This window comes from Sus scrofa, chromosome 3 (genome assembly GCF_000003025.6).
Source record: "Sus scrofa isolate TJ Tabasco breed Duroc chromosome 3, Sscrofa11.1, whole genome shotgun sequence".
Taxonomy (NCBI): domain Eukaryota; kingdom Metazoa; phylum Chordata; class Mammalia; order Artiodactyla; family Suidae; genus Sus; species Sus scrofa.
In genome coordinates this window covers 112,031,785-112,046,013 of record NC_010445.4, presented here as the reverse complement: position 1 = coordinate 112,046,013, position 14,229 = coordinate 112,031,785, and the positions used below count along the sequence as shown (strand labels likewise).

The 14,229-nt window shown below is 59.9% G+C and overlaps 1 protein-coding gene and 1 long non-coding RNA gene across 4 annotated transcripts; one reads left to right on the top strand and one right to left on the bottom strand.

Moving 5' to 3' along the window:
* Window positions 2,495–6,009, bottom strand: LOC106509868. Of its 2 annotated transcripts, none has more exons than XR_001307817.2 (3): window positions 3,924–6,009; window positions 3,641–3,841; window positions 2,495–2,648 (listed from the first exon to the last, which is right to left on the bottom strand). It is a non-coding gene; the product is annotated as an uncharacterized LOC106509868 (long non-coding RNA). The 2 variants fall into 2 exon arrangements; XR_001307818.2 differs by having other exon boundaries at window positions 3,648–3,841.
* EMILIN1 (elastin microfibril interfacer 1) lies at window positions 6,086–14,104 on the top strand. 2 transcript variants are annotated; one of them, XM_003125303.4, is made up of 8 exons: window positions 6,086–6,731; window positions 7,669–7,794; window positions 8,252–8,472; window positions 9,575–11,509; window positions 11,872–11,988; window positions 12,554–12,571; window positions 12,731–12,868; window positions 13,356–14,104. In XM_003125303.4, the coding sequence occupies exons 1-8, from the start codon at window positions 6,562–6,564 to the stop codon at window positions 13,682–13,684; spliced, it is 3,054 nt and encodes a 1,017-aa protein (XP_003125351.2). In that variant the 5' UTR covers window positions 6,086–6,561; the 3' UTR covers window positions 13,685–14,104. The 2 variants fall into 2 exon arrangements, with proteins under 2 accessions (XP_003125351.2, XP_005662732.2); XM_005662675.3 differs by lacking the exons at window positions 6,086–6,731; window positions 7,669–7,794; window positions 8,252–8,472 and adding an exon at window positions 8,899–9,026.

Below are 14,229 nucleotides of genomic sequence, written 5' to 3'. Positions count from 1 at the left end.
GCCGGGGACGCGGTTGGCGCCGCCGGGGCAGCCTGCCCCGAGCCCAGGGTGGGCTAGGGCGAGGATGTGGCAGCAGGGCCGGGCGACGGGCTCGACCGGACCCTAGACTCCAGCCTCCGCCTTCTGTCCCGGGCCCTCGCACTACGGCCCACCCTTTGCTTCCCGGCCCGGCCAGGTGCTTCCTTTACGCTCTGCCCTCCGGAGCCCCTCCCTTGCCCGGTCGGCTGGGGGAGCGATGAGAGACGGTGCAGAATGGGGACAGGGCTGGGGCGTCCGAGTACCTCTCCTCGGCGCCAGCCTTTCTGCCCCGCATCCGCCAAGTAGAGCGATCCTGCCTGTGATCCGATCTGGCCAGTGCCTCCCTTACCCGGACTCCCTTCCCTCCATCCCACCCCCAGAGGTGGGCGTCGGAAATAGGGCGGACCCTCCCGGAATCAAAACCCAAACCGTGGGACTTCAGCCAAGTGGGAAATCACCCCCCGGATGTGAGGGGGGAGGAAAAGGAGGAAGGGCTGGAACCAGCAAGAGGGTCGTGTGGGTTACAAGCAGAGTGGGCCACCGAAGAGAAAAAAGAAAGCTGACAGTGGGTAGATGTCCGAGGGTCTCTGGTGAGGGGAGAGGCCCTCTGGGGCTCTACAACCCTCGGCCCAGCCAGAACGTGCTCCCCCCTCACTCCTTGCTTTCCCTCAGCTTCACCATAAAAGGGAACGGCACTGCGCCAGGCTGGGGCGGGGGCTGGGCTGTTGCTCTGGAGCTGTCAGGGGTAATGGAAGCCAGTTGCTTTGCGGTAGAGGGGGGCCAGGGCTCAGGGGACGCCTCTGCTTCTCTGAGCCAAAGAAAACTACAGGAGCTGCTATGGGGCTGGAACAGCTGGGTAAGGGAACCTACTTCTGCCTGTGTGCACCGCCAGCTAGGGCGGTCTTCCTTGTCCTGGGACCCCCAGCAGTTTGTCCTCCATGCTCTAGCCCAGTGACTCCTAAGCTGTGCCTTTAGCAGTCTATAGTTCCCTTTGCCTCCCCTATTTTATTACCCAGCCCCTGCTCAATATTTCCCAGACGTTTCCTATTTAAAACCCCCAGCCCATGTCCCCTCCATGTACCAGTGAAACCCCAGCCATGTACTACCCCCTCATGTGTTCCTTGGTGAGCAGCCTGTTCCCAGCTCTGCCTGGGAGAACGAGGGTCTAGGTTGTGAAGGATAACACACATTGTGTTTTGTGTCTCCTGGAAATTTGGAGCAGATCCAAGTGCAACCAAACATTTAGATCTACTGTTGAAACAGAACTAGATCCTGGAAAGTAGACTTTCTAGACTGCAAATGACATGGGGGAAGGTTTTGGAAGTGCTTCTGCTTTCCAAGGCTAGCCTGAAACCAGCTGACCCAAGTGCAGGGAAACTAGACTCTTGGAGCCGAAGGGGGGCTTTGAGATCACTTTATAAAGAAGGGAACTGAGGACCAGAAGGTAACTGATTTGACCAAGTTTCTATAAATGGTCATTGATTTGGCCATTTCTATAAATGGTCACTTGATCCTCCTTCCTCTGTTCCATCCGCCTTGTCAGGCTGTGGACTCAATAGATTGTCTAGGGTCAAGGACAGGCAGAAAATGATTTGTTTTAGAACCATCCAAAAATGCCCTTCACCTCCCAGAACTTCCTGTGCCTAGGTCAGCGAGTCTTTATCAGCCTTGAATGGGTCATTTCAGCCTCGAATGGGTCATTTGGCCTCATGCCTGGAGGAACATTTTAACTAAGTTTAAAATGGTCTCCAGGACTAAACTAGACTCAGCTAAGAACTCACAAACCTTGGACAAAGCTGGGGGTAGAAAAATAGGTGGGAAGTGAGACAGGCGAAGCCTCATCTTGGGGGGAATTGAGGGAGAGAGGATTGAGGGGGGCGCGGGGGACATGTGTGGAGCTTCATCTCTGTGATGAGTGCGACTTTTTTTAACTCTTTTTTTTTTCTTTCTTTTCTTTTTAGGGCCACACCTGAAGCATAAGGAGGTTCCCAGGCTAGGGGCTGAATCCGAGCTATAGCTGCCAGCCTACGCCACAGCCACAGCGATGTGGAATCCAAGCTGCGTCTGCAACCCACACCGCAGCTCACAGCAACACAGGATCCTTAACCCACTGACCGAGGCCAGGGATCAAACCTGCATCCTCATGGATACTGGTCAGGTTCATTACCGCTGAGCCACAGTGGAAACTCCAGTGTGACTTATTTTTTTAATAATTCAGTGACTTTTGGAGTTCCCCGTCGTGGCGTAGTGGTTAACGAATCTGACTAGGAACCATGAGCTTGCGGATTCCATCCCTGGCCTCGCTCAGTGAGTTAAGGATCCAGCCTTGCCATGAGCTGTGGTGTAGGTTGAAGACGCGGCTCAGATCCTCTGGCGTGGGCCGGCAGCTACAGCTCCAATTGGACCCCTAGCCTGGGAATCTCCATATGTCACGGGAGTGGCCCTAGAAAAGGCAAAAAGACACACACAAAAAAAATTTTTTTAAATAATAATTCAGTGAATTTTATTAGTGTGACATTTTTTTCAAGGAGAAGACATGGTCAGGATTAGGCTCAGGGGTGGAAGAGCAAAATCTGGAAAATGAAGGCTGAGCCCTGAGTCCAAGAATGTTGCCTCCTCAAGTATCGTACCTGTGGGAAGTGTTGGAAGGAAAAAGAAAATGTGTGCATTCGTACAGGAGTCGACTCTGGCTCAAACGTCCCCCCAGCCTGGAATTCCTGTCTGGGTTCGCATGACCCAAGGCCCAATTCATATTACTTGCCCTTTTTTCTTCCCACGACTCAGTCTCAGATAGAGAGCCGTGGATAGAAAATGCCCCTCTCTGCCCGTGCCCCGTCTGTCCTGGCCCCGGGCCCAGGAGCTCACTGCTCAGTCAGTGATGGTTGACTGCCTGAGTTCCTTGCCTGGTAATAGCCGAGAGTTCCCATTGGACTAGACCCTTGGAAATCTCCTATCTTGGAGAGGTTATAAAATAGATCTTGTCCTAGTGCCCCAGGGACTCTCAGCCTTTTTTGGTCTCAGGAATTCTCTCGCCATTCTCTTTGAAAATTTGTGGCTGCCTGTCAATACCACCACCGCCACCACGGCTGCATTCTCTCTAACCTTAGTCTCCATTGCAGCCGGCTTGCCCAACATCTCAGGCCTCCCAGTGAACCCAGGAATTGGCCTCCCCAGGGAGCCCAGCATCACTGATTTCTTTGAGATCTCATAAACATTCGTGTCAGGCCCTAGGTCTTGGCTCCTAATTACAGGACTAAATGAAATGCAACCTACTGCCCTTAGGTTTCAAAGCCAACATTTTGACTTGATGCACTTAAAATACAATAGATGTTTTGATCTTAAGGGAGCAGGCAAAGGAATGGGTGACAACTGGGTAGTGACCAGATGGCTGGGGTGATTTTTCAGGTTGCCAGAGGCCCCTGAAGGGAGCAAAGAGGGGGCACAGCAGAGAGAGCCAACTCATAGCGGCAGCCAGGGCAACCCGGAGCAGAAGGGAGTTGGCTTCCTGCCAGGGCCGGGGCCGGGGTCTAGAACTGATGCGGAGCAGGGACAGGGCTGCAGCTTCCCCTGACAGGGACTTTGAAATCAGGACCCTTTCCCTCACGTCTCCCTCGGTGCTGACCCCTCACCGCTGAGGAGCAGCCACACGCTGCCAGTTCCGTTGGTCCCAGTGTTTACTTTCACCATCCTGTCTTGTTGCCAGCCTTTCTCCCGTTCTTCAGGCTCATCGTCTGGGCCCCAGGACCTCAGAGGCAGATCATTCAGAAGAGGCACGTTGACGATTCAGTGGCATCCGCCCTTCTCAGGGCTTCAGACTACGGTCCTGCAAACGGTTCCCAGAATCAAGACCCACACTGCAAACCGTCTCGCGGATGTTTACGTCCATGGGGATGTGCTCCACTCACCTTGAACTCAGGATGTCCAAACCAAGGTCATCTCTCTTTCCTTCAAATCCACGCCTCTTCTCGACTTACCCATCCTGGCTCAAAGCCTGGAATCTTCTCTGGTGTCTCCCTTCACTGGGTCCCTCATCACGCAGGCAGTCCCAGCCTTCTCTTCCAAGTCTGTGTCACTTTGCAATGTAGCATTTAGAAGACAGACAGAGGAGCCAGGGGATTTGCTCAAAGTGGTAGAGCTCCTTAGAGGAGGAGCTGGAACCAGCATCCTTGTGCCCTAACCCCCCGCCCACTGCTTTTGCCAAAAATACCTTCTTACCGGGTGTGTATTGACCCCCTACTCAACAGCTTGTAACCCAAGCCCTTAACCAGTCGTTTAGCCTCTCCCTGATTTTCCCACAATCAGCTTCTCTGGCTTTCTGGCCCTCTTCTTCTACATCTTCTTCTTCTTCTTCTTTTTTTTTTTTTTTGCTGAACCTGCAACATGCAGAAGTTCCTAGACCAGGAATCAAACCCACACCACAGCCGTGACCCAAGCTAGGCTACCAGGGACCTCCCTGACACGAAAAAGAACTAACACTTATGGTACATTTACCATACGCTGGGCACTATTCCGAATGCTCCATGTGGATGAATTAACCCTCACAAACCTAAGAAGGAGCGTAGTGTCATTAGTCCCATGTTTTATTTAGGTTTTTTGTTTGTTTGTTTTTGTCTTTTTAGGGCTGCACCTGTGGTATATGGAGGTTCCCAGGCCAGGGGTCTAATTGGAGCTATAGCCGCCGGTCTACACCACAGTCACAGCAACATGGGATCCGAGCCACATCTGCGACTTACACCACAGCTCACGGCAACGCCGGATCCTTAACCCACTGAGTGAGGCCAGGGATCGAACCCACAACTGTCTTGGTTACGAGTCAGGTTCGTTAACCACTGAGCCATGATGGGAATTCCTTATTATTCCCATGTTACAGGTGAGGAAACTGAGACAGACCCCTTGCCCCAACCTGAAATCTCTCCCCTCTCCTCGTCTCTGTTCTTTGGTTTTTTTCCCCAACATTGATTTCTTCCAAGAGCTCTCCTCTGACCCAGAGCACAGCTTCCATTTGTCTGCCCCCTGGCCTTCTGTCTGTCCTACCTTGCGTGCGTTCTCTGTTGGGAGCTTGTGTCCGTAACCCACCAGAACCAGCCGCTCCTTGAGGAGCCTGTGCTACCTGGGCACCTCCACGTGACAGTTCTGGCCAGCACTTCTGCATGGCTACCCCAGGCAGCCCACCCCGCCCAGCACTGGAGCCAGATGGGGAGGGGGCGGCTGATGGAGTCAGACAGGCTGGCGGTTGGGGTGACTTCCTTGCCTGCCTCAGAGGCTTTCAGGCTTGGCTCCACGCGAGGGAGTGGCTTCCTGCAGGCTGTGTAGACACGGCCCAACCAACCTCCCTCCCTCCCTCCCCTCCCCCACATGTGGCTGACCCTCACCCCAAAGAGCTTGAGACCCGATTTCTCTCGGCCGTTCGAAAAGGAGGTCTTTCTCCTCCCACCCATGTCCTCTCCATGCAGAGTGCTGCTCCGGTTTCCTGAGCCTGTCCTCTCCCTCTCACTCCTCCGACTGTCCTGCCCGCCTCGGTGGTCTTTCTCCTTTTCCTCCCTGGCCCGGGGGGCCTTTGCTCCTCTCTTCCGTTTCCCTCTCAAGCCCCTGACCTAGGTGCTATTTAGAGTCTCATCTGAGCCCTGCTCTTGACTTGCTCTGTTACCTTGGACAAGTTACCTTCCCCCTCTGGGCCTCAAATGTCGCATCTATAAAAGGAGGCAGCTGGCCAGTGACATGCTCTCACCCCCGCAGCTTCGTCCACCCTTCACTGCTCTCCCGTCTGGGCTCCTCTCTCAGGTCCTCTGTCGCAGGGCAGGCCTGCCCTGGCCCCAGGAGAGCTGTGGCTCCAGCTCCCGTTCCCTGTCTAAGCGCCCGGCCCTGGGCCTCCTCCCCAGCTCTGGCCCCGGCTCCCCTCCATGTGGCCCATCTGAGAGGCTGGCCCCAAGCCCGGCGGCAACTCCACATTTCTCTGTTTTTCCTTTTTTTTTCCCTCTCTTTCCCGGAGTTAACAAGAAGCAGATGTGGCGCACGATGGTTGGAGAGGTGGGGGGAGGAAGGGGGAGGCTGGACCGCCAGCCAGACAGGGGGGAAGGGAGGGGAGTGAGGGAGAGGGGGAGGCGGGAGGCCAGGGCCCGCCCCGCAGCCACTCTTGCGCCTCTGAGCAGCCACAGGGGCAAAGCCCTGTCACCCCCAGGATCCGGTCATTGGGGACCACAGATAGGGAGGCCAGAGGAGGGCCCGCTGGTGGAGGCGCACGGAGCAGCATCTGGGAGGGCCAGGGACCAGGCGCAGGAGGCGGGGGGCACAGAACACACTCCCCTCAGAAGTGGAGAAGAGGACAGCGGAAGGAACCGAGGAGGGGACAGACAGGAGCCCGAGGAGGAAAGAGAAGGGGAGGGGGTCAGGCCAGGCGGCCGAGGAGGAGGCGTGCAGCTGGGGGCTGCCGGCAGGAAGCTGGAGACACGACCCGCTGTCCCTGGGAGCAGCGGCGTCCCCCGCTCCAGGCAGAGGCGCCGGCGGTCAGGCCGGGATGTGCCTCTGAGGGCCCCCGCCCCCACCATGGCCCCCGGCACCCTCTGGAGCTGCTACCTCTGCTGCCTGCTGACCACAGCCGTGGGGGCAGCCAGCTACCCTCCTCGAGGTTACAGCCTCTACACTGGGAGTGGCGGGGCCCTCAGCCCCGGGGGAGCCCAGGCCCAGAGCGCCCCCCGGCCCGCCAGCCGCCACAGGTAAGAGTCTGGGTCCCAGCCCCAGGCCCGAGGTGGTGGGAGGGTGGGTGAGAAGGGGGCCTCCTGGCCTCTGCCTTGCGAATGCTGTCGGGCAGTCTCCCGCATGCAGGGAAGCGGCAGAGGAAGGCCAGCCATCAGGTGGTTCTTGACAGGCCCGCCTTCCCGCGGGGCACTTCCAGGGCCCCCTGAATAGAGAGGTACCCCGTCTACCCTCAGGGGGGTCGGCTTCCCCGCTAGGTACCCAGGGAAACCACCCGAGGGGCAGCGGCCAGGCCTTCCCGCCAGCTGCCAGCCGCGTGCCAGCCTGGGATTCTCGGCAGAACTTTCATCCCTTTCTAGGGCTCCCTCAGCCCCATCCAGGAACCCACGCTTTTGACACCATTCTCTGCTCCCTTCGGCTCTCAGGCTCTCTGGCCGCCTCAGCCCAGGGGCGGGGATGAATGGGGCCAAGACTATAGAACTTGGAGCCCCAAGGCGGGCAGGGCTCATCAATGGCTTATTCTCTCCTTAACCCTGAGCTGGACCCCTGCCTGCCCTGTCCTCTCCCCCGAGGGGTGGGTGGAAGCCAGCATCAGAGGGTTTACCAGGGGACCCAGCCAGCCGGCTCACAAGGGCCACGCCAAGCTGGGGATTGAGACAGAAAGGGACACGAATGAATGCGAGAATTCAGAGGCTCCCCCGGCGCCCCGGCCATGAGGCTCAACGTCTTGTAGCTGTGGTTTTCCATTCTGCGCCTCTTGTCCCCATCTTGAAAAGTCTTTATCGACTCCTGCAGCACAGGAAGGCGTGGGGGAGCTGCCCCTGCCAAAGCCCTGCTCCCACTGGTTCCCAAGGGCCCTTCATCTTTTGACCCTCCCTCGCCCCTCTGGTAGCCCCCGGGCCTTCGTCTGGGGCGTGTGTCTCTGGCCCTTGGGCCCAGGTGGGGTTGTGTCTGCAGGAACTGGTGCGCCTACGTGGTGACCCGGACAGTGAGCTGTGTCCTTGAGGATGGAGTGGAGACCTTCGTCAAGCCTGACTACCAGCCCTGTGCCTGGGGCCAGCCCCAGTGTGCCCGCAGCATCATGTGAGCACTGCCCCCTCCACCCCACCACTGGAGGTTGGGGGCTTGGTGGGGGCTGGGCCGGGAGGCCCACTCAGGGAATTTGTACAAAGCGGGTAGCAAGGGGCAGGACCAGGGGCATCGGTCAGAGCCATTTTGAGGAGATGCTGGGGCAGTGGTTTGGTTGTTGGGATACGGAGGGCAAACCTACCCGGACCACCCAGCCGAACGCCTTTTCTGGGCTGGTCACACTCAAGGAGAGGAGTTCAAAGTCCCAGGACAAGGGGAAGAAGAACAAGGATTTGGCCCTTGGCCAACAAGCTGACAGCTGTCAACTGAGCAAGGCCACATGCTGGTCAGGAAGGGGCACCCAGCCTGCAGCACAGGCCTAGCCCACCAGCCGTTGCGCGTCTCTGAGGACAGGGGCCCAGATCTCTGACGGCACAGGGAGGAGTTCCAGGCCTCCCTCTGCCTCTCCCAGGTACCGCAGCTTCCTCCGCCCTCGCTACCGCGTGGCCTACAAGACAGTGACGGACATGGAGTGGAGGTGCTGCCAGGGGTACGGGGGTGACGACTGCGCGGAGGGCCCTGCCCCAGCGCTGGGTCCCGCACCTACCACCCCGCGCCCCCGGCCCCAGCCTGCCCGCCCCAACCTCTCCGGCTCCAGCGCGGGCAGCCCCCTGAGTGGACTGGGTGGCGAAGGTGAGTATGGGAGGCGCTGGGAGGAGGGTGGCAGACCGCGCTGGGGGCGCGCGCGGGGCCCGGCTGCTGAGGGAACCCTGCTCCAGCTCAGAGGAGATGGAAGGGAGTGAATGAGACACTTGGGATTCCGAGAGAGGGATAATGTGCGGGTACGTGTGCGTGTGTGTGACAGCGAGAGACACGCTGAGCGAGACCCAGAGAAAAGGAAGGCAGCGAAGGAGAACATGCTCACGCGCGCCCACGTGCGGCCGAGATACGTCGTGGTTGGGAACAGCTGCGGGGAGGGGGGATTCCTTGGAGAAGCTCGGCCCGAGGGATAGACCCTTGAGACTACAAGTCCTAGCATGCACTGCAGCCGACTACAGGTCCCAGGCCCCTCAGTGGCCTCTGGAGACTGCAGGTCCCAGAATGCAGTGGTCCCCGTTGCCCAGCCCTGCGGATGTGCCGTGTTTGCCTGCCAGGGAGATAGATGTGCTGTCGTTACACAAACAGGAACTTCCGGCTGACTCGCCCATCAGCCAGCCAGAACCCCCGCAGCTTGCCTGGGAGCCCGCGTGTGTCCCTGGGGTGGTGTGGAGAGGGGCCAGAAATAGCCACTGTTGAGGGGGCGCAGGGCCTCCCCCACATTCCCATTTCCCTTGCTCTGAGGGGGTGACAGTGTCATTCCCGTTTTTCAAATGTGGAAACAGTTTCTGTAAAGTTAGAGGCACTCTGGTCAGTGGAAAGGACCTGGGCTTGGTGCTCAGACGGATGACCTGGGTTTGAAACTTGTCTCTGCCACGTATAAAACTTGATAGCCATGGCCCAGTTAATTAAGCTCCCTGGTCCTCTGTTTCCCAGTCCATGAATTGGAAAGGGTTAATGGACTCTGCCTAATGGAGCTGCGAGGGAAGAGAGCCGTGGTGGACAGCTGGCTTAGAGGCATTCAGTGCATGGAGCTTCCTTCCATCTTTTCTTGCCCAGGTCACCCAGCTAAGGAATGGCCAAATCAGCCGAGACCTCTGCCCTCTGCTTGCAGTTGGGGAGGTCAGCTCCTAGGAGGTGGGCCCTGAGCTCTGAGGTCTAGCTCCCCCGCCTCATCATGCCTTTCCCTCTCCGCCAGGTCCTGGGGAATCGGAGAAGGTGCAGCAGCTGGAGGAGCAGGTGCAGAGCCTGACAAAGGAGCTTCAGGGCCTTCGGGGTGTCCTGCAGGGACTGAGCGGGCGCCTGGCAGAAGATGTCCAGAGGGCTGTGGAGACGGCCTTTAATGGGAGGCAGCAGCCAGCAGATGCAGCTGCCCGCCCGGGCGTGCACGAAACCCTCAATGAGATCCAGCAGCAGCTGCAGCTCCTGGACAACCGCGTCTCCACCCACGACCAGGAGCTGGGCCATCTGAACAACCATCACAGTGGTGGTGGCAGCGGTGGTGGTGGTGGCGGCAGGGCCCTGGACTCAACCCCGGCTCCTCCCGGCCACAGCGAGGAAGTGCTGCGGGAGCTGGAGCAGCGGCTGCAGGAGTCCTGCTCTGTGTGCCTGGCGGGGCTGGATGGCTTCCGCCGGCAGCAGCAGGAGGACCGGGAGCGGCTGCGAGCCCTGGAGAAGCTCCTGGCCTCCGTGGAGGAGCGGCAGCGGCAGCTCGCTGGGCAGGCCCTGGGCCGCTGGCCCCCTCAGGAATGCTGCCCTCCGGAGCTGGGCCGGCGGCTGGCCGAGCTGGAGCGGAGGCTGGATGTAGTGGCCGGCTCAGTGACGGTGCTGAGCGGGCGACGAGGCGCCAACCTGGGAGGAGCAGCTGGGCAGGGGGGCCACCCGCCAGGCTATACCAGCTTAGCCTCCCGCCTCTCTCGCCTGGAGGACCGATTCAACTCCACCCTGGGCCCCTCGGAGGAGCAGGAGGAGGGCTGGCCCCGGCGTCCTGGGGGGCTGAGCCACTGGCTACCTGCTGCCCAGGGCCAACTAGAGAAGTTGGAGGGGCTGCTGGCCAACGTGAGCGGGGAGCTGGGGGGGCGGCTGGATCTGCTGGAAGAGCAGGTGGCAGGGGCTGTGCAGGCATGTGGGCAGCTCTGCTCTGGGGCCCCAGGGGAGCAGGACTCCCAGGTCAGTGAGATCCTCAGCGCCTTGGAGCGCAGGGTGCTGGACACCGAGGGGCAGCTGGGGCTGGTGGGCTCAGGCCTGCACAAGGTGGGAGCAGCTGGGGAGGCCCAGCAGGCCGCGCTGGAGGGGCTGCAGGGGGTCGTGGGCCAGCTCCAGGGTCGCGTTGATGCACTGGAGGAGACGGCCGCAGAGCTCACGCTGCAGCAGAATCTCACAGCCGCGCGGCTGGGCCAGCTGGAGGGTCTGCTGCAGGCCCGAGGGGATGAGGGCTGTGGGGCCTGCGGTGGTGTCCAGGAGGAACTGGGCCGCCTTCGGGATGGCGTGGAGCGCTGCTCCTGCCCCCTGTTACCCCCGAGGGGCCCTGGGGCCGGCCCGGGTGTTGGGGGACCAAGCCGCGGGCCTCTGGATGGCTTCAGCGTGTTCGGGGGCAGCTCGGGCTCAGCCCTCCAGGCCCTGCAAGGAGAGCTCTCCGAGGTCATTCTCACCTTCAGCTCGCTCAACGACTCGCTGCACGAGCTCCAGACCACCGTGGAGGGCCAGGGTGCCGATCTGGCCGACCTGGGAGCCACCAAGGACCGCATCATCTCTGAGATTAACAGGCTGCAGCAGGAGGCCACGGAGCACGCTACAGAGAGTGAGGAGCGCTTCCGGGGCCTGGAAGAGGGACAGGCCCAGGCCGGCCAGTGCCCCAGCCTAGAGGGGCGACTGGGCCGCCTGGAAGGAGTCTGTGAGCGGTTGGACACGGTGGCCGGGGGACTGCAGGGCCTGCGTGAAGGCCTTTCCAGACACGTGGCTGGGCTCTGGGCCGGGCTACGGGAAACCAACAGCACCAGCCAGACCCAGGCAGCCCTGCTGGAGAAGCTGCTGGGGGGGCAGGCCGGCCTGGGCAGGCGGCTCGGTGCCCTCAACAGCTCCCTGCTGCTCCTGGAGGACCGGCTTCACCAGCTCAGTCTGAAGGACCTCACTGGTGAGGGGACAAGAGGAGGCTCGGTGTCGGGGGGACCCCTTTCAAGTCCTTTCTTTCTCTTCCCCTGACCCCACAACAACCTAGCTTTAAGCTCGTCTCCTTTCTCCTTGCCCTGTGCCACATGAATTACAGACCCACACTGTCCCATGGCTTGGGACGCAAGAGACGAGCCAGGTCCCAGCTCCCCGCCCTCCCCTGATGGCTCGGACAGGCCTGTGGGCGGAGGCAGGGTGCTGCTCTGCCAGCTAGTATCCCGCATGGGCAGCAGGGGCCCCCATCACCCTGTCCGCGGAGCCACCCCCTTCCTTGTCCTTTGGAAACTTCTTGTATGGCTCGCCTTTAACTTAGTTTTGTCACCGTAGGGCCTGCAGGTGAGGCTGGGCCGCCAGGGCCTCCTGGGGTGCAGGGACCCCCAGGCCCTGCTGGACCTCCAGGACCTCCAGGCAAGGATGGCGAAAAGGGGCCCATCGGGCCACCAGGTATGTGGGCTGAGATCCCTGCTGCAACCAGTGTTCCCACCCCCCTGGGCAGCCCGGGGCTTGACATTCCAACCTGAACTTGACGGGGGCGGGGGGGAATTGGGGCTTCTACATGGCTGATAGTGACTAGCAAAGTGACGAGGAGCTAGGATAGTCATTGTTGGCCAAGTGGCTATGGTGGCCTTACTGCTGCGTTGAAGACTAAGGCTAAGCCTGTGCAGGGCTGAGGAGGTGTGAAAGGCTGGGGGCTGGGCTTATGGCCCAGCAGTTGGAACAGAATGGATCCTATCTATTCCGTCTTTGCTTGCTCTTTTTTTGGGGGGAGCATGCTCCAGGCACATAGAGGTTCCCATGCCAGGTATGGAACCAGCATCACAGCAGTGATAATGCCAGATCGTTTAACCACTAGGTCACCAGGGAACCCCTGTTCCTTCTTTTCTCGATACCTCTTGCTGCAGCCAGGGGCTTTGGAGTCTGCATAGCCCCTAGCACAGTGGGAGATGTTTGCTGAGTGACTTAACGAGAGCTGACGTACTTCTCATTACTCTGTTTCCTCTTCCCACAGGTCCCCAAGGTGAACAGGGTAAGTTCCTCTCACTCAATGCGGGAGGGAGGGGAACTGAATTAGGGTTGGGGAGACGGAAAACCTCAGGCAGCCCTGAGGGTCGAGACCTGGGAGGGGAGGGGGCTGGGCAGCTCTGCACCAAGCATCCTCTCTGACACCCTCCCCACCCCCACCCAGGAGTGGAGGGGGCACCAGCAGCCTCTGTGCCCCGGGTGGCGTTTTCAGCTGCCCTGAGTTTGCCCCGGTCCGAACCAGGCACAGTGCCCTTTGACAGAGTCCTGCTCAATGACGGGGGCTACTATGATCCACAGACTGGTAAGCTGGGCAGTGGGCGGCTGGGCACTGCGGGAATCAGGGAGGCGGGGCAGTGATGCCCGCGCTCTTGCCTCTTCAGACAAGCTGAATCTTTTCATTCTCTGGTTTGGGGAGACCCTTGTTCTTTCCTTCATTAGTCATTTCCTTCATTTAATCTTTTAATCTTCAATCATTTAATCTTCATTAATCTTTCCTTCATTTCATCATTCTCACCAGAGGGCTGAGGACTGGGGTGGGAAGGGAAGAGCCCATCTTCCCACAGCTCTTTATGGGCGGCCTGCTCTTGCCCAGGCACTGTTTTAAATGCTGGCGATTCAGAAATGAACAAAGCACCCATTTCCCCGCTGTTGTGGAGCTTACATTCTCGCAGAAGGGAGGCAAAGCTCCCAGTGGGCCCCTCCCTAGTCTAGGAGCTCTGGATGGGCTCCCAGACACCTTCCTGGCCCCTGCCACCTGTCTCCCTCCTGACTGCCACCGTTGTCCCCAGGCGTGTTCACCGCCCCTCTGGCTGGACGCTACTTGCTGAGTGCGGTGCTGACTGGGCATCGGCACGAGAAAGTGGAGGCCGTGCTGTCGCGCTCCAACCTGGGTGTGGCCCGCATAGACTCCGGTGGCTACGAGCCTGAGGGCCTGGAGAATAAGCCGGTGGCCGAGAGCCAGCCCAGCCCGGGCGCCCTAGGCGTCTTCAGCCTTATCCTGCCGCTGCAGGCCGGGGATACGGTCTGCATCGACCTGGTCATGGGGCAGCTGGCGCACTCGGAGGAGCCGCTCACCATCTTCAGCGGAGCCCTGCTCTACGAGGACCAGGAGCTGTAACAGGTGTAGACAGGGGGCTGGGCCGCCGGCTACCGCCCGCCAAAGAGCCAGCGGGGGCGGCGGGCTCGCCGGGTCTCGCCTGGGACTGGGCGCTGACTCCGGGCGAGCCGCCGTTTCCGTACCCGCCGCGGCACAGGCGCCCGGAGCAGCCTCCTTCCCACGGTCGGAGCGCGCCGGGTCGGGGACTCGGGTTCCCTCGTTCAGACTTTCGGACTGATCGCCGTCCCCTGCAAGACCCGGACTGCGGAGGAGCCAATCCTCGCACCCTTTGCTCCCCCAGCTGGCCTCTAGACCGAGTCCCTGGGCTCCAGGGCTCTCTCTCGAGGGGCCTCGGGACCCCACCGCCATACTAAACTATTCAGGAATAAAGACATTTGGTTTTTCTAAAAAAAACAAAATACAACAAAAAAAGGCCGTTTACTCCAGCGTGTGTTCAAGCGTAGACAGGCGTACACAGGGGACGGGGCGAGAGAGCCTGGGACCCCGGACCCCGCTTGAGCTCTGCGCTCTGCCTGGGTGGCTCTGCCAGCCCTTGCTCCGGACGC